Below are 20,539 nucleotides of genomic sequence, written 5' to 3'. Positions count from 1 at the left end.
CTAACTCTGAGCCTGATTAAGCCCACAGGTTTTTGAAACTACTCTGCCTGAGTGATCTTCTCTGCATGACCCTGGACTGGAAAAGGATTTCAAACTGAAGGATCGTGAATGTCTGTACCTCTGCTCTCAGTAGCCCCCACCCCCCACAAGCCCCCAAGGTTCCCTTTCTCTATTGGACACCGCCTTACTGGAGCTGAACCTGGTGATTCTAGTTTTTATTTTTCAATCTTCTCCAGTCAGTACTTTCATTATTATTTTTTTTTTGTGTGTGTTCCAGGACCACTTGAGACACCCAATTCTAACAGGATCTTTGCTTTGATGTTTTCTAATAAATCTTTTACTCAATCTTTGTTGTTGGTTGAGTGTTGGGCTCAGGCCTCTTCTGAGATTGTGACACTTAAAGGTTTCACATCATCAAACAAAGTGAAATCCCGTGTGAAAAGTAATCACCCCTAAAGTTAAAAATGTGTTCCTCTTTCTACAGCAGCAGCCATCTGAGTCTGACCAATGCCGCTCTGCTGTCATTTAGACACATCGAAGCGATTGGTCTGATTGGCCTCTTTAAGGTCTTTGCGATGAACCTCACAGTTTAATTTAAACCCCGACTTTGACTAGAGTACCTTAAAGTCTTCGTCCTGTTTGTTAAGCTAATTCAGTTTGGTTTGGGAACTTTAGGTCAATGCTCTGTTGGAGGCTAAGCTCACTAAGTTTATTTCTATAGGGCCGATTTATCAAACATCTTCTCAAGATGCTTTACATAAAGACATAAACTCAATTTAAGTAATCCAATAGACTGACCTCACAGCACTGTAAGGAGGAGAGAAAGGACAGAGATCCTTCAAACAATAGATGAAAAGCTAGACGCTTCCTTTACCTTCAGTGTTGCTCCGACTGAGTTCTTCAGCGGGTTACAGATGTAAAACAAGAGGCCATCAGACCCACTGTTTCTGGACATGATGCTCCCACAGGACAAGGTCACTCTCTCTTCTCCAGTCAGGAGCAGCGTGTTCTCCACCAGACGCACCGGCACCTGGCTAACCGGCTGGTCCAGGTGATCCTTTACCAACACCTGCAGAAACAAAGATGCTGTGTAACATGTCCTCCTCAAGGATTATTTAAAGCAGTGTTTGTTCTCAAAGGTTTTTCAACTGAAGCACCTAGAAGTGTAGAAAATGTTCCTATTGGGAGGAAAACAACTTCAGTTTATCAAGGACATTTCCTGTCTTCTGTTCACAGCATGAGGGAACCTTAAGCAACTTTTTTATTTTCTTTCTAGATTGTTTAACATTGACTTCAGTTAAATTACTTTTTGTTTAGTATACTTTGGAGTTTGGATACTTCCTTTTTGTTTTTCTGGACCGCATGCGTAATACAAATCGTCGTTTCATGGGCTGGTCTCTGCAGGTTCAATCATTTAATATCTCTATCCAACATTTGCGTGGTAAGGACAACGTAGTTGCCGATGCACCCTCATGACTAGCATTTGTTTATTTTTTCTTTTACTCCCTGAATAGGTTGGGTTTTTTCGGCAATTTACATCAATCCCCGTTCAGAGTCTTTAGTTTATTTTAATGATTTTTAGTTTAGTATATTTTAGAGTTTGGACGCTTTTTTTGACCTCGTTCATTTGTGGCTGTATGAGCGCCTATAAATGGGCTTGGTTTCGACATATTTGGGATGAGCCTACCACCCTTCTGCTCGCTCGTCCATCACCGCCACCGGGCATGCATCCTGAAAAGGTGCCCATCCGTCTCTAGTAGCTGTAGGCCGCAGCTGACGTCTCCATCCTGCCATGCAGTATTTCTGTTCGGCGTTATTTGTTGGCTGTTTTAGTTTTTTTTGGCCTGGTAGGACCGGTTGTCCTGTTTTCTTTTTTGCAGTACTAGTAAGGGCTTTGACGGCCCTATATTGGGTTGGCTCCCTGCTGTTAAGAGTTTGCCACCTGCTCAATAGGGTCGGCCCCCTGCATTATAGAGTCTGCCCCCTGCTGTATAGGGTTTGCCCCCTGCTCTATAGGGTCGGCCACCTGCTGCAAAGGGTCGGCCCCCTGCTGTATAGAGTTTTGCCCCTAATTCTCCCACTCAAAGGAGCCAGGGCCCAGTCCCAATACTCCTACTCCAGAAGCCAGGTACCAGTCCCAATACTCCCACTAGACGAGCCAGGTACCAGTCCCAATACTCCCACTAGAGGAGCCAGGGCCCAGTCCCAATACTCCTACTCCAGAAGCCAGGTACCAGTCCCAATACTCCCACTAGACGAGCCAGGGCCCAGTCCCAATACTCCCACTAGAGGAGCCAGGGCCCAGTCCCAGTACTCCTACTAGAGGAGCCAGGGCCCAGTCCCAATACTCCCACTAGACGAGCCAGGGCCCAGTCCCAGTACTCCTACTCCAGAAGCCAGGGCCCAGTCCAAATACTCCCACTAGACGAGCCAGGGCCCAGTCCCAGTACTCCCACTAGAGGAGCCAGGGCCCAGTCCCAATACTCGCACTAGACGAGCCAGGGCCCAGTCCCAATACTCCCATTAGATGAGCCAGGGCCCAGTCCCAATACTCCCACTCCTGGAACCAGGGCCCAGTCCCAATACTCCTACTCCAGAAGCCAGGTACCAGTCCCAATACTCCCACTAGAGGAGCCAGGGCCCAGTCCCAGTACTCCTACTAGAGGAGCCAGGGCCCAGTCCCAGTACTCCTACTAGAGGAGCTGGGGCCCAGTCCCAATACTCCTACTCCAGAAGCCAGGTACCAGTCCCAATACTCCCACTAGACGAGCCAGGGCCCAGTCCCAGTACTCCTACTAGAGGAGCTGGGGCCCAGTCCCAATACTCCTACTCCAGAAGCCACGTAACAGTCCCAAAACTCCGACTCCTGCCCTGATGTTCTCCAACAGCACTGAATTTTACTTGTTTCTGACGTAAATTGGGCTTTAAAAAATGAGCTCCAGAGGCTTTGCTTAAGGAAACGTTGTTTTCAGCTCTAATTATCAAAATAATTCCGATTTTACAGCAAAGGTGTGAATAGAAAGTATTTGTCGTTGCAGTTTAGACATATTTTTTCTTGCAGCAACAGGGAAGAGTCCTCTCCCTTTTCACATCTCTGTTACAACATGGAGCACAAATCGTGTCCCACTTCTCTGTAGCCTGAACACCAGAACCTTCCATAAAGGGTTTACCACGAATTTTGGGACTGGGCTTCAATGTTACATTTTCTAACACCCTGGCTTAGTTCAGAGAAAAAATTGACTTCTACTGCCTGGTCCAATGATCAGGACCGGTCGGAGATGTCCATGCTTCATTTTCTTAACGAGCTTTATGGTGATGCTGCTTTCATTTTCCATCAGGACTCGGTACTGACCCACAAAGTTAATAACATTAACATACTGGCCTGACCTGAACCCTACAAAGAATCTATTAAACCAGAACCAGCACGGAAAGCAAGCTGGTCACCATCAAAACTAACTGGGCTTCATAAACACCTCAGCAGAACCACAGGCTGATGGCCACCTTGCCAAACTGATGCAGAAATACAGAAACACTGTCAGGTCGGATCCAAGGCGCCTACCTGGATGTTATAAGGAAGTCCAGGTTTGATGAACGGAGGAGTTGAGATGAGGCTCAAACGGTACGGAGACTTTACAAACTTCACTGTAGCAAACTCCGCCTCTTGAGTGATCCCACCTGGAAACAACGTCCCGGTAAAACCAGGGAATAGATACAGGGCTGTGGAAATGGATTCAGGGCGGCGTACCTGTGTCCTCCTTTACCATGACTGCTACGTACAGGTAGCTTCCCTCAAGGCTATCAAGATCTCTTGGTCCGCTGTGTTTCTGCAAAACCTTCTGCATGTTCACAGTCACATCCAGTTCACCTGTTGGAGACAGCTGAAAGAAAACCACACAAATCAAACCAGGTAGGTGTTAGATCTTTGAAAATGTCTAACATGGCCAAGGACCATCCAGATACTTTATAGAAGACAAAAAATATAGTCTGAAAAACCTGCTGAGTTTATTGTAAGCAAAAACACTGAAATAATACAGTGTTAACAGTTTAGAGTTGACTTCTGTGTTGAATCATAAACTGTTCGTCCATTCGCTTTGCTCTCTTTGCTCAACAGTTTGACCCTTAGTTCGTCCATGAACGTGCCTTTAGGGAAAACATTTCAATCATTTTCCAAAAAAGTTAAAAAACAATCCACTGGACTTTGAAGTCGTTTCTCATGCCATCCAGGAAGCTTTTTCAGTTCATAATGTTAGGACCAGCATTGGGTTGCGGGCTTTATAGGGTAGCCCAACAAGCCCTAGCGGTACACCTACACCTTATGGACAAAGGACCAGAATGTTCACATGTTGGACAAAGAAGACAGTTGGTTTGAGAGGGGCGTGAAGGAAGCCATCTATGTTAAGAAAGAGAAACCAACCTTACTCAGAGGGGGGGGACTCAGATTTCAGCTTTCAAAAACCTACAATGCAGCAATAGAGTTGATTCCTTCCTGCTATCATTGCAGCCCCGACCTCTTTACAGGAAAACTTGGAAACAAAGTCCAGTGAATTGTTTTTTTAACTTTTTCGGAAAGACTATGACCTGGATGACTGAGAATCTTCACCGGCACATTTCAATCACTTGTTTCATGCTCACTCTGATCGCACCAACAGACCTCATCCTACTTACCCGATCTCTGGTGATTGAGGTGGGAATGATAACTGGAGCATTTTTCCCTCTGACAAAACCATAACGCAGAAATAACTCTCCCTCAGCCACCGGTGCACCATGGAGATACCTTGGAAAGGGAGGTGTAGCGCAGGGTGTGACTCAGAGCAAATACAAGAGTTCGGTTTAGGCAAGTGGTGGAGCAGATGCCTCACCTGGCTAAAATCTTGAAGCTGAACTGATTGAACTGACTATAGCTGATGAAGTTGGTCTGTGGAATCATCTTGATGGAGAAACTAGGAAGGACTAGTTAAAGAGAAGATAATTACAAATCATCACTTCTACCAGGCTGGCTTGCAAAGCTCTCTGTGTCTCAGCCATACCATACTCTTTAACTTCAAAGTCTGTCTTTGCTGTTGTGGTGAAATCGTCCGTGTAAGAAGCGTCTATGGTCCAAATTCCCAACCTGGAATTACAGAAATATCAGGAAGGCCACATGGGAATGCCTCTTGCATAGGTCGGACTGGGCTTACTTTGGTTTGACAGGGATTTTAAAGGGGTTTTGCATCGATGGGATCCCATTGTTTACATCGATAATCTCTACGATGTCTACAGTGATTTGATCGGGATCCTGTCGGGACAAAGATATCAATCAGAGTCCAGGGCGCCAAATCTAAGCCCACCATGGCGTCCCTGGAGTGATCGAACTCACCTTGAAGGTCAGGTAGATGCTACGATTGGCCGGCCTTAGCTCCTGGTTCATGGAGAAAGCCCTCACCTTCACTGACCACAGTAAATAAAGACTGACAGTTTTATTCTGGAGACTTGATCAATTCACATGTGACACACTTATTCTCTAAATTCACAAGGATTTGTATTAAAGTAAACGGTGAAAGAAGAAGATGGGTAAAGGTTTAGTTTAAGAGGGAAGCAAGGAGCCACCTTTCTGAAGAGGAGTGTAGAGTGGTTTGTCTGTTTGGATGAACAGGAAGCCGTTGGACCGGCTAACTGGGATGGAAAGGGCTCGGTTGAACCCATCGGATTGGACATGAAGGATCACATGATTTAAATCCTTATTCTCGGGATGTGGTAACAACTAAAGAGACAAAAGCACAAGAATAAATTGTTTGGTAGATGCTCAGACATTTAAACTTCCTGTTAAAATTGAGTTTTTCCTCTCCACTGTCGCTACAAGCATGCTTATCGTGAGGGATTGCTGAAGAGTCAATGATTTGATGCAATCAGCTGGTTTTCCTTAGATAGAAAACTTTGAATCAATCTGACTGGATGATCTGGTGAACTGGAAAGTGACCTTAGATGACGTGATGTAAGTTGGAGCTATAGAAATAAACTGAATAGAATTTAATTAAACAGGATGTATTTTAACTGCAATCTCTCACCCGGACTGTGGCAATGCCCTGGTAGTTATTCTGGCTGTTCAACACCAGGGAGTCCTTAGAAAGTTCCCTGTGATCCCAAGCCATGGAGGTCTTCAAGAAGACGTAGACGGTTACGTCCCCTGTATAACCAAAGAGCTGAACAAACACAGTTTCTGTTGCATCCAGGCGCACCGAGAGCGGGGCTGTGACCAGAAAGCTGATGGACCAATGAGATATTGATTAGCAACAAACAGTCATCGTGGTCACCATACATTTTTCAAAACTCAGACTTCTTATAAATTGTTTCAGAATATGAATATAATTTTAAATTCAGATTTTACTGAGTAATTGTTGGTTGAAAGGCCATATAAACTCAATAACAAAATAGATTAATTTCCGTATCTACTATGGCAGGCCCTCATATTTTAGTAGTTTTGTTTTCATGTAACCATTCAGTGAAACGTTTGGGATAAATGTTAATTATAGCTAATCAACAAATGGAGGTTAGACAGAAGGTGTAGCTCAGAAACATCAGAAAACCACAGAGGATGGTTATGATTTAGGGAACATGGGGCCCTAGGCAAAGACAGGCAGGGGCCCCTCTGAATGGAGACGACATCAAACAGCCCCATTCTCCAGATAGAGAAATGTTAATAGAATAGACATCCATGATCTGTTCTAGGTTGTGTCCCTCTCTTCTTGTCCCTTTTCTTCTTGTTTTCCTCTCTATGTTTTGTACTCAGCTGACTTTTCATGCTGTCTCTAAAGGAATGAAAGATTTTTTCCAAGCACTAAGCTCACTTAGCTGATTGCTCCTTCCTGTGTTTCCAAAAAGGCCAAAGTAAATAACCCAGTCCTTCTTTTCACTGTAGACAAGCCATGATCTGCTTATCTGTTCTCCATTTTTCATTTGGATGAAATAATAGCTGCATGAATCATGACAGCAGACAAGATAGAGGAGAGCAGGAGGCGGGGTTACCAATCTACTCGCTCTGGAGAGCAGAGTTCGCTGCTTTTAGATGTTGTCTCCAAAGTCTCCAGTAGCAGAAAAAAGTCTCTAGATTTGGCGCTAGGAGCTTTTTAGAAATCAAAGTGCTAGAGGGGTCTGAAAAGTGGCTAAATATAGCGACTAAAGCGCTAAGTTGGCAACACTGCTCTTTGCATGGTTTGTTTTCAAATGGTTTGCTGCTGTCTGTTTGGACCTTTCTGAACATGTGCAGCAAATGGACTGATCCAATATGGTGGACACTGAAGGGGGGGGCTGAGACACACTTAATATTATCAGCGTTCTGATGGCATTTTAGCAAAAGGATTTTTATCAAAAACATAATTAATGTGCACAAATAAGGAATAGTTCTATTAACCATACATAGAAACAGAGTTTTAAGGGGCCCCCAGGAAGTTGGGGCCCTAGGCAGCTGCCTAGTATTGCCTAATGGTAAATTCCCCCCTGGTTATGGAACCAGTGGAACAGTTGGCTCTCTTGTTCTAACCCAGCCCAGTCAGAACTGTGGAAATGACTGTGGGCGTCGGGATGACCCCCCTCCTCACTGACACTCTCATGAGGCTGGACCTGCTGAAGGACCTACTGATCCGGTTCTATGATGACATTGTCCTCTCCTCACCCATCAAGGTCTGGTTTGGATCTGCTGCCAACCAGAACCAGGAGACGGGCCGAAGGACTCCCCTCTGGTGCTACAGTAGCCTGGTGAGACCATCCTGATCTCGCGAGCTTTCAAGGTTTCACTGGCAGATCAGTCTGGAGACTCTCCGTTAAAGAAAATTTGGAGCCGTTCACCAAATGAACGTCCAATCAGCGTTGGCTTTGAGGCGGGTTGAGGTGTGACGCAACGAGAAGCGCGACAGTTCAGTCTAAAGAACATGGCGGCTTCAGCCGATGAAACTAGCGTTAGCGTGGCTATCGAGCAAGTTTTATCGGAATTCCAGAGTATTTCTTCACTGAAAGAAGAGCAAAACACTGCTCTGGAGGCTTTTCTCAGAGGAAAAATGTTTTTGCTCTTCTTCCGACTGGTTTCAGCAAGAGTTTGATCTATCAATTGGCTCCTCTTCGTCATCGCTCTGTTAGTACGTCATATGTTTCGTTGATCTGATTGGTTTATTTGGCCCGTCTATCACCAACATAGGCCAATCAGCTAACCAGTATTTTCGCCCCTTCCCAAAATTACTTCAACGGAAGGTTTCCAGATGGATATGCGGAGCAAATCCATCTGGCGGAGTCAGGTTAATGCTACAGAGCACTGTGGGCCAGAACCATCAGGTCCAGAAGCATCAGGTCCAGGACCAGTTTCTCAGGAACAATCCCAGCAGGAACCAGTAGCTCCGCCTGTCTTTGGCCGCTGGTTACTGCCCACCATTGATTTATTTACCATGTAATAATTTACTCCTGCATCATTTGCTCTCTGCTTGCTGCTCTGCTGTTTCAAGCAGCTGGTTCTGATTCTGATCCATAAGGAAATCTCTCCTTCATTTTGTTGTTCCCAGAAGAACTTTTAATGATCCAGCTCCACCATAACCCTGGATAAGAGACCATTAAACATGTAACATTCCCTCCATCAGAATCTGTCATGTTTGTTGGTCCCAGAACAGAATCATTCAGATTAACGTCTCTGAGCCACCACGCTCAGACTCTCCCATCAGGCAGCAGGCCCCTCCACCTGCAGGGATGGCTCTCTGTCTCCTCCTCAAACACACGCCCCCCCCCCCCTCAGCTGGCCTTTTCATGTCATCTTCCCTTTTTTTCTTTTTCTTCTGTGCATCGGACGTCTGAAAACTTTCTTAGTTTGCAGCATAACGAACTTTAAAAGTTGCAGCCCGCCGTTGTCTGATCAAACCATCCTATGTTGGGTGGGGGGGGCTCTAATGGCTCCTTCTTTAAAGAAAACATATTACATATACCTAATGCAGATATATGTATTTAGTTACTCTAATATTTTTATCATTTTCTGAAAAATTACTTCTGCCTGTACTATTAATGGTCAGAGTGCCCGATTTTCGGCCCCCCTCTGTCCTGGGCCTGGGACCTCTGACCTGTCCCCCCCCCCCCCCCCCCCGTCAGCGAGCGTGCCGATCAGGACGATTGTAATCTAATCAAATGCTCGAAGAGAACTGAGTGAGCTTCTAGTTCAAAGGTTGTGAGCCAGGAGGAGACAACAACAACAATAGACGGTTACTGTAGAGGAGAACACATGGAGTCAGAAACGGGTGGGGGAGGGGGCCAAGAGGCCGACAGCCACACTGGACGAGCAGCAGGACGTTGGTTCGTCTGGACAGCAGCGTAAAGACCATACCCACCATGAAACTCGGTGGTGTGAGCATCATGCTGTGGGTTAGGGCTCATGAAAGGAAGAAGTTAGTTTAGCTGTTTAGAGGCCGCCAGCAGCTGAAGATCAACTTCAGGTGTTTTTATGATTAAAAAGAAGCTTTAAAGGAATGAAAAGCGTCGACTCACGATTGGCTCTGAGCTTCTGTTTTCCAACACAGACAACAAACCCAAACAAGCAGGAGGAACATCTTCATCCTGAAGACCGCGCTCTGCAGAGACCAGCGACCGCAGACACCCCGACCTCCACTCTGACGCCTATTGACCAGCAGAGGTCGGATATGAGGACGGGGGATGGGCTTTCCTCTGTGTTTGTGTCCCAAAGGTGAGTTTGTTCAGTCTGTGTTTTCCTGTCTTACCCAACACCGATGATTCACAGACCACCAGCTCTGTTTGTTCTTCACTGAAACCCACAGAAATCTGTTCAACTGGAGCTTTTTGGGTTTAGCAAGACCTCCACAAGCTGGAGACCAGCTTTCATCTTCAGCTCTGATCTCTGGACTTTAATGTTTGGGTCTGCTTCCTTACTGAAACCTTCCAGAGGGGAAAACTTGGAGAAGATCACTCACTGGCCAGATGACCAACCAGATCAAAACAAACCAAACAGTGAGGCCATTGCTGCATGCAGACCAGCAAACTTCAGCTTCTATACCTGCTGTCCAGCAGGGGGCAGCATTCTGGAGCTGTTTCTATGCTAGGAAACACAACAGACGCTGGGAGCAGAGTGAGTCCAGCTTCTCCAGGGCGGGGCCTCCAGTTCATCCGTTCATGCTCCTCATGTCTCATCAGGAAAAATTAAACATGGCCATCAGGTGCGGTGGGGTTTGAAATATGGCCGCCATCTTAAGCTACATTCACACAGCAGCCTGCAGTGACCCAAATCTGATTTTTTTTGCCCACATGAGACCTGGATTTGATCTTTTCATGACCGTCTGAACGACACTGATCCGATTCTTTCCGATGTGACCCAGGCTGCTTGGCTCATGATCCTGAATCCGATATCTGATCTTTCCAATGATCCTGAATCTGAACGCCCAGGTCGCCTTCATCTGACCTGAACGCCATTAATGCCCGACAAACGTCACTATTCTGCATCTTGCTACGCAGAAGCAGGAAGAAAAACAGCAGCCATGTTGGATGATAATAAATATCATTATGCTACCTTCAGAGCGTACGCAGCAGGAGCAGCTAAAACGCGCCTGCTGCTTCATTTTTGATGCTCGTTCAAGTTTAGTTCAGACGCACAGCTGAAGCATCTTTGCTGCTCGGTGGTAAAGTGGGTCTGATGCGCGGTGGGCGGAGCTACCCTTTCCTTTCTCTGCCTGGAACAATGGCGGCTATATTAGCTGTGATCAGCGGGTAGAAAGTAGTTAGAATCTCTGTTGAAGTGAGAAAGTCCTCCTGAAAACATGGTCTGTGCAGTCAGTTCATCCAGATTACCATCCTGCCTTCAAAGATTATTTCTCTGTGGGAGCCGCTCAGACCCCCACATACCGGCGCTGCGCTGTCACTGGGAATCCCCAGCAGCAGCTGCCTCAGGCCCGCTCGCCTCTCCAGGGTTTTCCCCTCCTGTTGGTGGCGGCTGGAAGTAGATGTTAGCGTTTTTCAGGTCTGTGCTACAAACTGCAGGCAGCAGGATAATAAAAGCCAACATATTCTGCCGGCAGGTTTCTACATTTGAAGTTAATTTAGGCGTTAATAAACTGTTTCAGAGGAGTGATCATAGCGCTCTGCATCAGCAGTGCTGCGTCTGACTCCCTGCCAGCTCCCAGATCAGCTTCTCTCATTGGTTGATGCGGCGCGTCCAGCAGATAAAGTTACATGTTTCCAACTTCAGCAGCGCATGAGGCGCTGCTCCTGCTGCAAGATTTTCCTGGATCTACTTGCTCTCCAGAGCTAGTAGATTGGTAACCCCGCCTCCTGCTCTCCTCTATCTTGTTTGCTGTCATGATTCATGAGACATTCATCATTCCTTTAGAGACAGCATGAAAAGTCAGCTGAGTAAAAAACATAGAGAGGGACAAAACCTAGAGCAGATAATGGATGTCTATTCTATTAACAGTTCTCTATCTGTAGAATGGGGCTGTTTGATGTCTTCTCCATTCAGAGGGGCCCCTGCCTGTCTTTGCCTGGGGCCCCTGCATGATCGATTTATTATGTTCTGCAGCATTTAAAGCCTGTAAGGTTGAATATTTTCCTGTTTTGTTTGTTGAACATCTTTGATACTGACAGAAGGTCAGAGACCTTCCTAAGATGGCCGCCTGTGGTCTGTGTGTTCTTAATGTCTGCTGGTTCCAGAGGAGCGATAAAACACCAGAGGATCATCTGCAGGAGGATACTTTATTAAGCCTTTATGGGACCTGATAGAGGTGATTACAGAACAATAACTTTCTATACATGTTTCACACACAGGTTGGAATAAAGTGACAGCAGAGTTCAGCTCAGGCGCGTTCATCTTCATCCCAGGAGAACATCAGGGGGTCTCAGATAGAACCCTGGTCCTGGTGCTGCTAGAACCTCTGGGTTCTTCTGAATGGATACGTCACGACAGGGAACCAGAAGCATGCAACGCAAACACGACATCAACAGGAGGACATTCCTCCTCATGCAGCTGGATGGGTCCAGAACCTCCGCATCCTGCAGAGGGAGCGATGGAACACCCCCCACCGGTCCGTCTGCAGACTCTGGCCGCCCAGATGTGGCAGAACCTGCCAGCTGTTGGTCGGATGACAGAACCAGGCGGAAGGAACCGACCAAACTGGACTGGTGAAGAAATGTTGGTTCTGCTGCGGTTCTGATTGGCCCGGGCCTCACAGCACCATGGTGGGGATGTGATGGACCAGGGAGGCGGGGTGAGGCACGGCAGCGAGCTGGGGGACACGGGACGGAGGCGGGGAGGGGACGCCGCCCCCCACCACCACCGGGGGGCCGGCCTCCCCGCTGGGCCGGTGCCGCGCGCTCTTCTGGTGCGCGCGCAGGCCGGCCAGCTGGGAGTACGCGGACTGGCACACGTGGCACTTGTAGGGCCGCTCCCCGGTGTGCAGCCGCACGTGGTTCCTCAGCGTGGACGACTGGCTGAAGCGGCGGTTACAGAAGCGGCAGACGAACGGCTTGTCCAGGGTGTGGATGCGCATGTGGGAGCGCAGGTTGCTGCGGGAGTTAAAGCCGCGGTGGCAGATGACGCAGCGCATGCGGCCCAGGCTGGAGGAAGAGCAGGAGGAAGAGGAGGAGGAGGAGGAGGAAGAGGAGGAGGAGGAGGAGGAACCTTCACAGGTGTGGAAGTCATCTGAAAGCAGGACAGGAGAAGACATGGTGATGATGAGTCCAGAGCCTTCCTCAGCATCAAACGGATCATTTCATATTTTTCTAAATTATCCAATTACCAGCTTTGCTCTTCTTCCCCTGCTCCTCATCCGCTCCTGGAATTCCAGGAATTCCCAGGAAGGTGTTGTGGGAGTTTCCATACCAGACCAGCAGCTCCTGGTCTGGAGGGATGGTCTATGAACAGAAACAACAACAAGGAGATTCATTCAGACATTTAACAACTTTATTTTATTTCATGGAGCTTAATCATTAACTTTTTTTTATAATTCTTTTTTATGTTTTTATTGCAGCTGCACTGAAAACTATAATTTAAAAAATGGATTAAAAAATGATTTTATGGGGATTCGGTTTATTTCCCTGTTACTGCCAGCAGAGGGCGCCATGCACCAGGAGATCCAGAGGTTTGGCTCCAAATTACAGACGGAGCGGCCCTCCTCCTGCACCTCCTGCACCTCCTCCTCCTCCGCTCCACGCGGGATGATTCTCCTAATCTTCAAAACCCACATCTGATTTTTAAAAACTGATCTTTATTATTTTTTTCTATTTTTTGGGAGATTCGGTCTCTGAGCGCTGGCCTTATAGGGAGGCTTTACTTTGAGGCCCCTCTGGGGCCCTCTGAGGGCCCTCTGAGGGGCCTCAGACTCGCGGTTGAAGTCGTCGAGTCAAACCGGTTATCAGGTTATGTAATCATAAGCGCGATTTCTTATTATTAATTATTAAATTCGATAAGTTTGAACTTTTTCTGTAAAAATCCTCCGAAATAAAGTTTTTCAACAAACTGTTTCATTTGTTAATAATTCATTATTATTATTATTATTATTACTATTATTGCTCTGTTATTTTCTCCATTTCTTCTCCATGAAATTGTTATTTTTATTTTGCGCATTGATTAAAAAAATAAATTTTATTTCTATAGAGTACACAATTAAAGGAACAATTAAGACATATTTGTTTAACTGATATTCTTTTATATTTGTGACGTTTTTTCTGCTTTAACACAACAAACACATTTAAACGTTTGGAGCAATAATAGAATATCTTTATTTAAAATAATTTTAGATGAATTATTAACATTAATGTTTGAATCTTTGTTTTAACTTAAGTTGTTTTATAGAGATTATATTTTTAAGGTGAAATTAATGTTCTTTTAAATAAATTAATCAGAAAAATTAATAAGCTTCAAAAGTCATTTAGACTAAATTTGTTTAATTTAGAAACATTTTATAATAAGAAATCTAAATTAAATGTATTTATAGAAATTTAGAACAAAGTTTCTAAGCTTATTTTTCAAACATTAAAAGATTTTATTTTTATTGAGATCAAAGGAGCCGAATAGATCTGGAAGCAAAATAAAATGAAGTTTTATTTAAAAAGATAAAAATCCGAAACATGCAAAAATAATCTGAATTGATTTTATAAATAAAATCCCATAAAGCGAAACATTTATTTAGAAACCTTTAATCTCTGTTTTAATCTGACTTTGATTCTTTGTTTTTTCATAAAATCAAATTTAAAAAATGACTAAAATAATTCAGATCTTTTTTTTTTTTAGATGAAATGAAATGTTTGTATTCTTTATTCCTCCTGCAGGTTCAGGTTCTGGTTCTGGTTGTGGTTCGGAACTGACCTCCACCGCCTTGTAGAAGATGCTGCTGCCCATCTGGACCACCTCCAGGTTCTGCTCCTGCTCGTTCCGCGCGCACTTGATGTAGGTCATCCAGCTCCTCTGGTCCTCCTGACTCGCATCGATGAAGAACCGAACCGAACCGTCCTCATTGAACACCTGAGAGGGAGAGGAAGGTTCTGGTTCCGATGAGCTGATCGGGTCGGCGGCCTGACTAAAATGTTTTCACTGAGGTTCCGGTTCGGTTCGGGCGGATCGGTCCGAATTATTTATCTTCCGAAATAAACCAGACCGGTTCGGAAAAAAAAAACATTTTTTATGTTTTTTCCTCCATTAATAAAAATCTATAATCAGATTAAAAAATATATTCATTATGAAATGATTTTATGTTTTAATTTTTATTATTTTATTTTAATTCCTTTTTCTAAAATTTATGTTTTGTTTATTTTAAACTTTCCGGTTTCAGTTCGGCTCTTTGATCCTGAAACCGAAACGAATCTTTTGTTCTAAACTTTGATCCTGTTCCGTTAAACATTGGGGAAAAGTTCCGGAAGGAACCGGTCGGTCTGGGCCGAACCGAACCGAACCGAACCGGGCCTCACCTCCCACATGAGGCTGTTGTTCTTGTAGAGGTCCACATGTTCCGGTGACACCAGGCGGCCGGTAAATGGACCCATCTCGGTTCCTGCCTTGATCCAGGTTTTAGAGAAAATCCCCAGACCTTCTCCTGCGGAACACAGAGGTCCAGTTAGAGGTTCTTCCATCCACCAGAACCGGAACCAGAACCGGTTCATCTACAGAGTGAAATATTCCTACCTGGTACCGAACTCTGAGCGATGATGACCTCACTGGGCAGAACCAGGCTGGACAGTTTCTGGACCTCTGAACAAAAACAGAACATTCATCATTAGGTCGGAACCGGCTTTGGGTCAGCGGTCCAAACGTGTTCAGAACCTTCTCCTGGCCACCGAACCCGGGCCCACTTCGCGCGCGGGGAAAATGTTCATTCTGGGTGGAGAACGTCCAAAAGTTCGGCCTCAGGCGGGTTTAACGGTTCCGACTGGACCGCAAACCCCAGAGAGGCCGAACCGGCAGCAGAAATGATTCTGAACCAAAGACCAGAAACGACCAGAACAGAAAATCCAAACAGCTTCTATGAAAATATTTCTAACTAAATTCATCAGAACCGAAAACGAACAAATAAAACCAGAAGAATCAGCAGGAGGTCCAACTGATCAGAACCGCTAAAGAACATCTAAAAATAAAATTACTTTTTCTCACTACATTTTATAAACTTATTTTTTATTTTTATTTATTTTTTTAAATCCAGATTAACCCGAATTAACCTGAAGGATCCATTTAATCCCAATCAGGTAGAAAATCCAAACTTCTCTGATGTTTCTGGATCGGATCCTTTTTATTTCTAATTAGAGTCACTTTGAACCCGAACTGACTGGACTTCAGGTCCGGTTCTACAGCAGGATCGGTCAATCGGACCGGAACCGGCCACTCACCTCCGGAGAAGGACTGCGCCAGAACCTCGGCCGTGAAGGCGGTCTTGGGGCTCGCGCTCGGCCCGCTCCGCTCCTCGTGCTGCAGCTGATGCTGCTGCTCGCCCAGCACGTGCCTCCAGCGGCCGTACAGGAAGCTGTGCAGGATGTCCGAGGTGATGATGTCCGCGAGGGAGAAGGCCGGCTTCAGGGCCAGGGAGGGGCCGGCGGGCAGCACCGAGCCCATGGTACCGAGCCGAACCAGCGGGAGGGAGGGGGGGTCCACAGAGCAGCAGGTAAAAATAACAGAGGAGCCTCTGGTTCTGGTTCTGGTTCTGGATCTGGTTTTCCCTGCAGACACTGACTGATGAGGAAGAGGAGCAGAAAGAGACCTGCTCAGAAGTTCAGAGGAGCTGCAGTGAAACCGAACCCAGGAGAGGGGGGGTCTTTATACCAGAACTCAGCAGCATCTCTGAGGTAGAGGAGGAGGAGGAAGAGGAGGAATGAGAGGAGAGGAGGAGGAAGAGGAGGAGAGGAGGTCTGCTATCGGCTTCACTTCTGTTTCTCACATTAAGGACCAGCAGATTCAGCAAGAAGGTCTGATCCCAGATCAGCCGCTAGGAAGGCTCCAACCACCGCAACAGAGGGGCCACAGGACCAGGGGCCCCTGCTGCCGGGGCCACAGGACCAGGCAAGAAAAGAAGATAAACTTTTGGTTGAGATGTTTTTGAAACACAGTGGAGGGTCCGTCATGATGTGGGCCTTCAGAACCAGCAGCAGGTGGAGCAGCTCAGACCGGTGAGAAGAAGCGGAACCAGAAGTTCTGGAATCCAGTCTGAGTGACGGAGCAGAAAAGCAGATTAGAGGAGGAAGGCAGCTGCTCCTCCTCCTCCTCCCGGCGGCCCCAACACGATTACTGCTCCTCCTTTACTCTGATCTCTATTTATGAGCTTTTAAACATTTATTACCCCCCCCACACACACACACACACACACACGCGTTAGGTCACACTATTCTTGTGGGGACTTCTATGGCCTGGGAAATGGTCCCCACAGGGTAACAGAAACACCTCAAACTCGTTCGCTGGTTCATCAGAATTGATTTGATTTTTATTCAAAAACGATCAAAGTTTATTTTTTGATCTAAAGTTACTTTAAAACTCCAACAGGTAACAAACCGACCGGAAGGGCAGCGATTCAACCCGTTTCTAACCTGTTGATGTTTGGATATTTGGGGAAACTGAGGATGATTTCATTTGATCTGATAAGGCTCAGAAATGTTTACAGTTTATTTTTATTTATTTATTCATCACAACATCAGAAATCTTCCCCCGCTGCTGCGGGAGTCTGAAGCCGGCTCTCGGGGCTCTTTTCCGGGCCTTTCTATCCGTCTCTCCCCGCTGCCCTCCCCGGAGCTCCGTGCGTAACGGATCCGTGCCAAACCAGGCCAGGCTGCGCGCCTTTGTTCCAGGAGACCAGGAGGGTAAGACAGGGGAGAAAATCCGGGAATAAAAGCAGATTTGCAAATGTTTTCTGAATTGCTTTGAGTCTCCTTTCTTGGCTGCGCTGCAGCAGAATCCCAGCGTTGGTTCCTTCATGGAGAGGCGCGTCTGAGCCGCAGAAGGACACGCTCTAATGAGCTTTGCTCTCGGTGAGGCTCCCGGGGTCCAATGAGGAACCACTTTAGTCCCGAAAAGACGACGGGAAGTCAGGAGGCGGAGGGAGCGGCAGGTGACTGGCACGCGCAAAGACAAGAGCACAAGAGGAGGGGGGGTGGGAATGGGCCCAAATGGCGCACCGACATTGTTCCGCTAACGTGATTAAGTGGCGTAGCGGCCTCGTTAGTATTCATGCGGCGGACAGACGCAGCGTGATAATCCGCCTCTAAAAACCTTTTAATGACCATCAGCGGCTCCGTCAGCTGCAGGAGCCCAAATCAAACGCTCCCTCCTCATCCTCAGCTCCTCTTCTTCAGCGGCGGACTCCCTGAGAGGAACCCAGAGAAGTTCCACTCCACCTTCTAACCGAGTTCTGGCAGACAGGCTGTCCTGGTTCGGCCCAGATCCATCCGGTCCAACATGGAGAAGAACTCCAGATGTTCCAGGAACATTCCAAAGCTCTCTCTGGTTCCATTTGAAGGCCTCAGAAGGCCCGAACCTTGATCTCAGGTTCTGAAAATGTTCTGAGGCGCAAATGAACAATCTGCTCCATGATGGGTCAGGAACTGGACCTGCTGCTTGGTTCATCTTCCTTCTTCTCTTCAGACCACTTCCACTAAAATTCAACAATCAAAAAACTAAAGACTTAAATCAAAGCCAAAGGTGAATTTAGCTCAAATGTTCACCTGAGGATCCTGGCTCAGACCAAAAGATCAAAGGATCAAAATCCAGTTCTTTGTTTTATTCCTCTGATCAGACTAAACAGGCCGCAGCTGTTCTTTGATTGACTGACTGGAAGACTGATGGCTAAACTGGCTGACTGGGACTGGGACTGGGACTGGGATTGAGAGCAGGATTGGGACTGTGACTCGGAACAGGACTGGGACTGAGAGCGGGATTGGGACTGGGACTCGGACCGGGACTGGGACTAGGACTAGGACTGAGACTGGGACTGAGACCGGGACTGGGACTAGGAATGAGAGCGGGATTGGGACTGGGACGCGGAACAGGACTGGGACCGGGACTGGGACTGAGAGCGGGATTGGGACTGGGACTCGGAACAGGACTGGGACCGGGACTGGGACTAGGATTGAGAGCGGGATTGGGACTGTGACTCGGAACAGGACTGGGACTGAGAGCGGGATTGGGACTGGGACTCGGACCGGGACTAGGACTGAGACTGGGACTGAGACCGGGACTGGGACTAGGAATGAGAGCGGGATTGGGACTGGGACTCGGAACAGGACTGGGACCGGGACTGGGACTGAGAGCGGGATTGGGACTGGGACTCGGAACAGGACTGGGACCGGGACTGGGACTAGGATTGAGAGCGGGATTGGGACTGTGACTCGGAACAGGACTGGGACTGAGAGCGGGATTGGGACTGGGACTCGGACCGGGACTGGGACTAGGATTGAGAGCGGGATTGGGATTGGGACTGGGACTGAGACTGGGACTGAGACCGGGACTGGGACTAGGAATGAGAGCGGAATTGGGACTGGGACTCGGAACAGGACTGGGACCGGGACTGGGACTGAGAGCGGGATTGGGACTGGGACTCGGAACAGGACTGGGACCGGTACTGGGACTGAGAGCGGGATTGGGACTGGGACTCGGAACAGGACTGGGACCGGGACTAGGATTGAGAGCGGGATTGGGACTGGGACTCGGAACAGGACTGGGACCGGGACTGGGACTAGGATTGAGAGCAGGATTGGGACTGGGACTCGGAACAGGACTGGGACCGGGACTGGGACTCGGAACAGGACTCGAACCGGGACTGGGACTGAGACTAGGATTGAGAGCGGGAAGGGGACTAGGATTGAGAGCGTGATTGGGACTGGGACTCGGAACAGGACTGGGACCGGGGCTGGGACTGGGACTGAGAGCGGGATTGGGACTGGGACTCGAACCGGGACTGGGACTGAGACTAAGATTGAGAGCGGGATTGGGACTGGGACTTGGACCGGGACTAGGATTGAGAGCGGGATTGGGACTGGGACTCGGAACAGGACTGGGACCGGGACTGGGACTGAGAGCGGGATTGGGAATGGGACTCGAACCGGGACTGGGACTGAGACTAAGATTGAGAGCGGGATTGGGACTGGGACTCGGACCAGGACTGGGACTAGGATTGAGAGCGGGATTGGGACTGGGACCGGGACTGGGACTAGGAATGAGAGCGGGATTGGGACTGGGACTCGGAAAAGGACTGGGACCGGGACTGGGATTGAGAGCGGGATTGGGACTGTGACTCGGAACAGGACTGGGACCGGGACTGGGACTAGGATTGAGAGCGGGATTGGGACTGTGACTCGGAACAGGACTGGGACTGAGAGCGGGATTGGGACTGGGACTCGGACCGGGACTGGGACTAGGATTGAGAGCGGGATTGGGACTGGGACTGAGACTGAGACCGGGACTGGGACTAGGAATGAGAGCGGGATTGGGACTGGGACTCGGAACAGGACTGGGACCGGGACTGGGACTGAGAGCGGGATTGGGACTGGGACTCGGAACAGGACTGGGACCGGGACTGGGACTAGGATTGAGAGCGGGATTGGGACTGTGACTCGGAACAGGACTGGGACTGAGAGCGGGATTGGGACTCGGACCGGGACTGGGACTAGGATTGAGAGCGGGATTGGGACTGGGACCGGGACTGGGACTGAGAGCGGGATTGGGACTGGGACTCGGAACAGGACTGGGACCGGGACTGGGACTAGGATTGAGAGCGGGATTGGGACTGGGACTCGGAACAGGACTGGGACTAGGATTGAGAGCAGGATTGGGACTGGGACTCGGAACAGGACTGGGACCGGGACTGGGACTCGGAACAGGACTCGAACCGGGACTGGGACTGAGACTAGGATTGAGAGCGGGACTGGGACTAGGATTGAGAGCGTGATTGGGACTGGGACTCGGAACAGGACTGGGACCGGGGCTGGGACTGGGACTGAGAGCGGGATTGAGACTGGGACTCGAACCGGGACTGGGACTGAGACTAAGATTGAGAGCGGGATTGGGACTGAGACTTGGACCGGGACTAGGATTGAGAGCGGGATTGGGACTGGGACTCGG

General features: G+C 48.0%; 2 protein-coding genes across 2 annotated transcripts in view; both read right to left on the bottom strand.

Moving 5' to 3' along the window:
* c5 (complement component 5) overlaps positions 1 to 9,649 on the bottom strand; it is a 36,592-nt gene extending 26,943 nt beyond the window's left edge. Inside the window, exons 1-11 of the mRNA XM_038297413.1 lie at positions 9,493 to 9,649; positions 6,045 to 6,240; positions 5,587 to 5,740; positions 5,357 to 5,427; positions 5,178 to 5,275; positions 5,028 to 5,110; positions 4,860 to 4,950; positions 4,666 to 4,774; positions 3,746 to 3,878; positions 3,560 to 3,675; positions 875 to 1,069 (exon numbers count right to left, since the gene is read on the bottom strand). Coding sequence (XP_038153341.1) covers positions 875 to 1,069; positions 3,560 to 3,675; positions 3,746 to 3,878; positions 4,666 to 4,774; positions 4,860 to 4,950; positions 5,028 to 5,110; positions 5,178 to 5,275; positions 5,357 to 5,427; positions 5,587 to 5,740; positions 6,045 to 6,240; positions 9,493 to 9,560 — 1,314 coding nt within the window. The 5' untranslated portion in view covers positions 9,561 to 9,649. The remainder of the gene's footprint in view (positions 1 to 874; positions 1,070 to 3,559; positions 3,676 to 3,745; positions 3,879 to 4,665; positions 4,775 to 4,859; positions 4,951 to 5,027; positions 5,111 to 5,177; positions 5,276 to 5,356; positions 5,428 to 5,586; positions 5,741 to 6,044; positions 6,241 to 9,492) is intronic.
* Positions 9,650 to 11,684: 2,035 nt separating this feature from the next.
* On the bottom strand, positions 11,685 to 16,247 carry LOC119791341 (PR domain zinc finger protein 12-like). The gene is made up of 6 exons (XM_038297398.1): positions 15,826 to 16,247; positions 15,128 to 15,193; positions 14,914 to 15,038; positions 14,315 to 14,470; positions 12,747 to 12,861; positions 11,685 to 12,649 (listed from the first exon to the last, which is right to left on the bottom strand). Exons 1-6 carry the CDS (start codon positions 16,046 to 16,048, stop codon positions 12,174 to 12,176), a joined length of 1,161 nt encoding a protein of 386 aa, XP_038153326.1. The 5' UTR covers positions 16,049 to 16,247; the 3' UTR covers positions 11,685 to 12,173.
* Between the last annotated feature and the right edge of the window lie 4,292 nt (positions 16,248 to 20,539).

This window comes from Cyprinodon tularosa, unplaced genomic scaffold (assembly GCF_016077235.1).
Source record: "Cyprinodon tularosa strain WSP-4 unplaced genomic scaffold, ASM1607723v1 ctg1102, whole genome shotgun sequence".
Lineage (NCBI taxonomy): Eukaryota > Metazoa > Chordata > Actinopteri > Cyprinodontiformes > Cyprinodontidae > Cyprinodon > Cyprinodon tularosa.
This window is presented reverse-complemented; position numbering and strand designations above follow the sequence as displayed.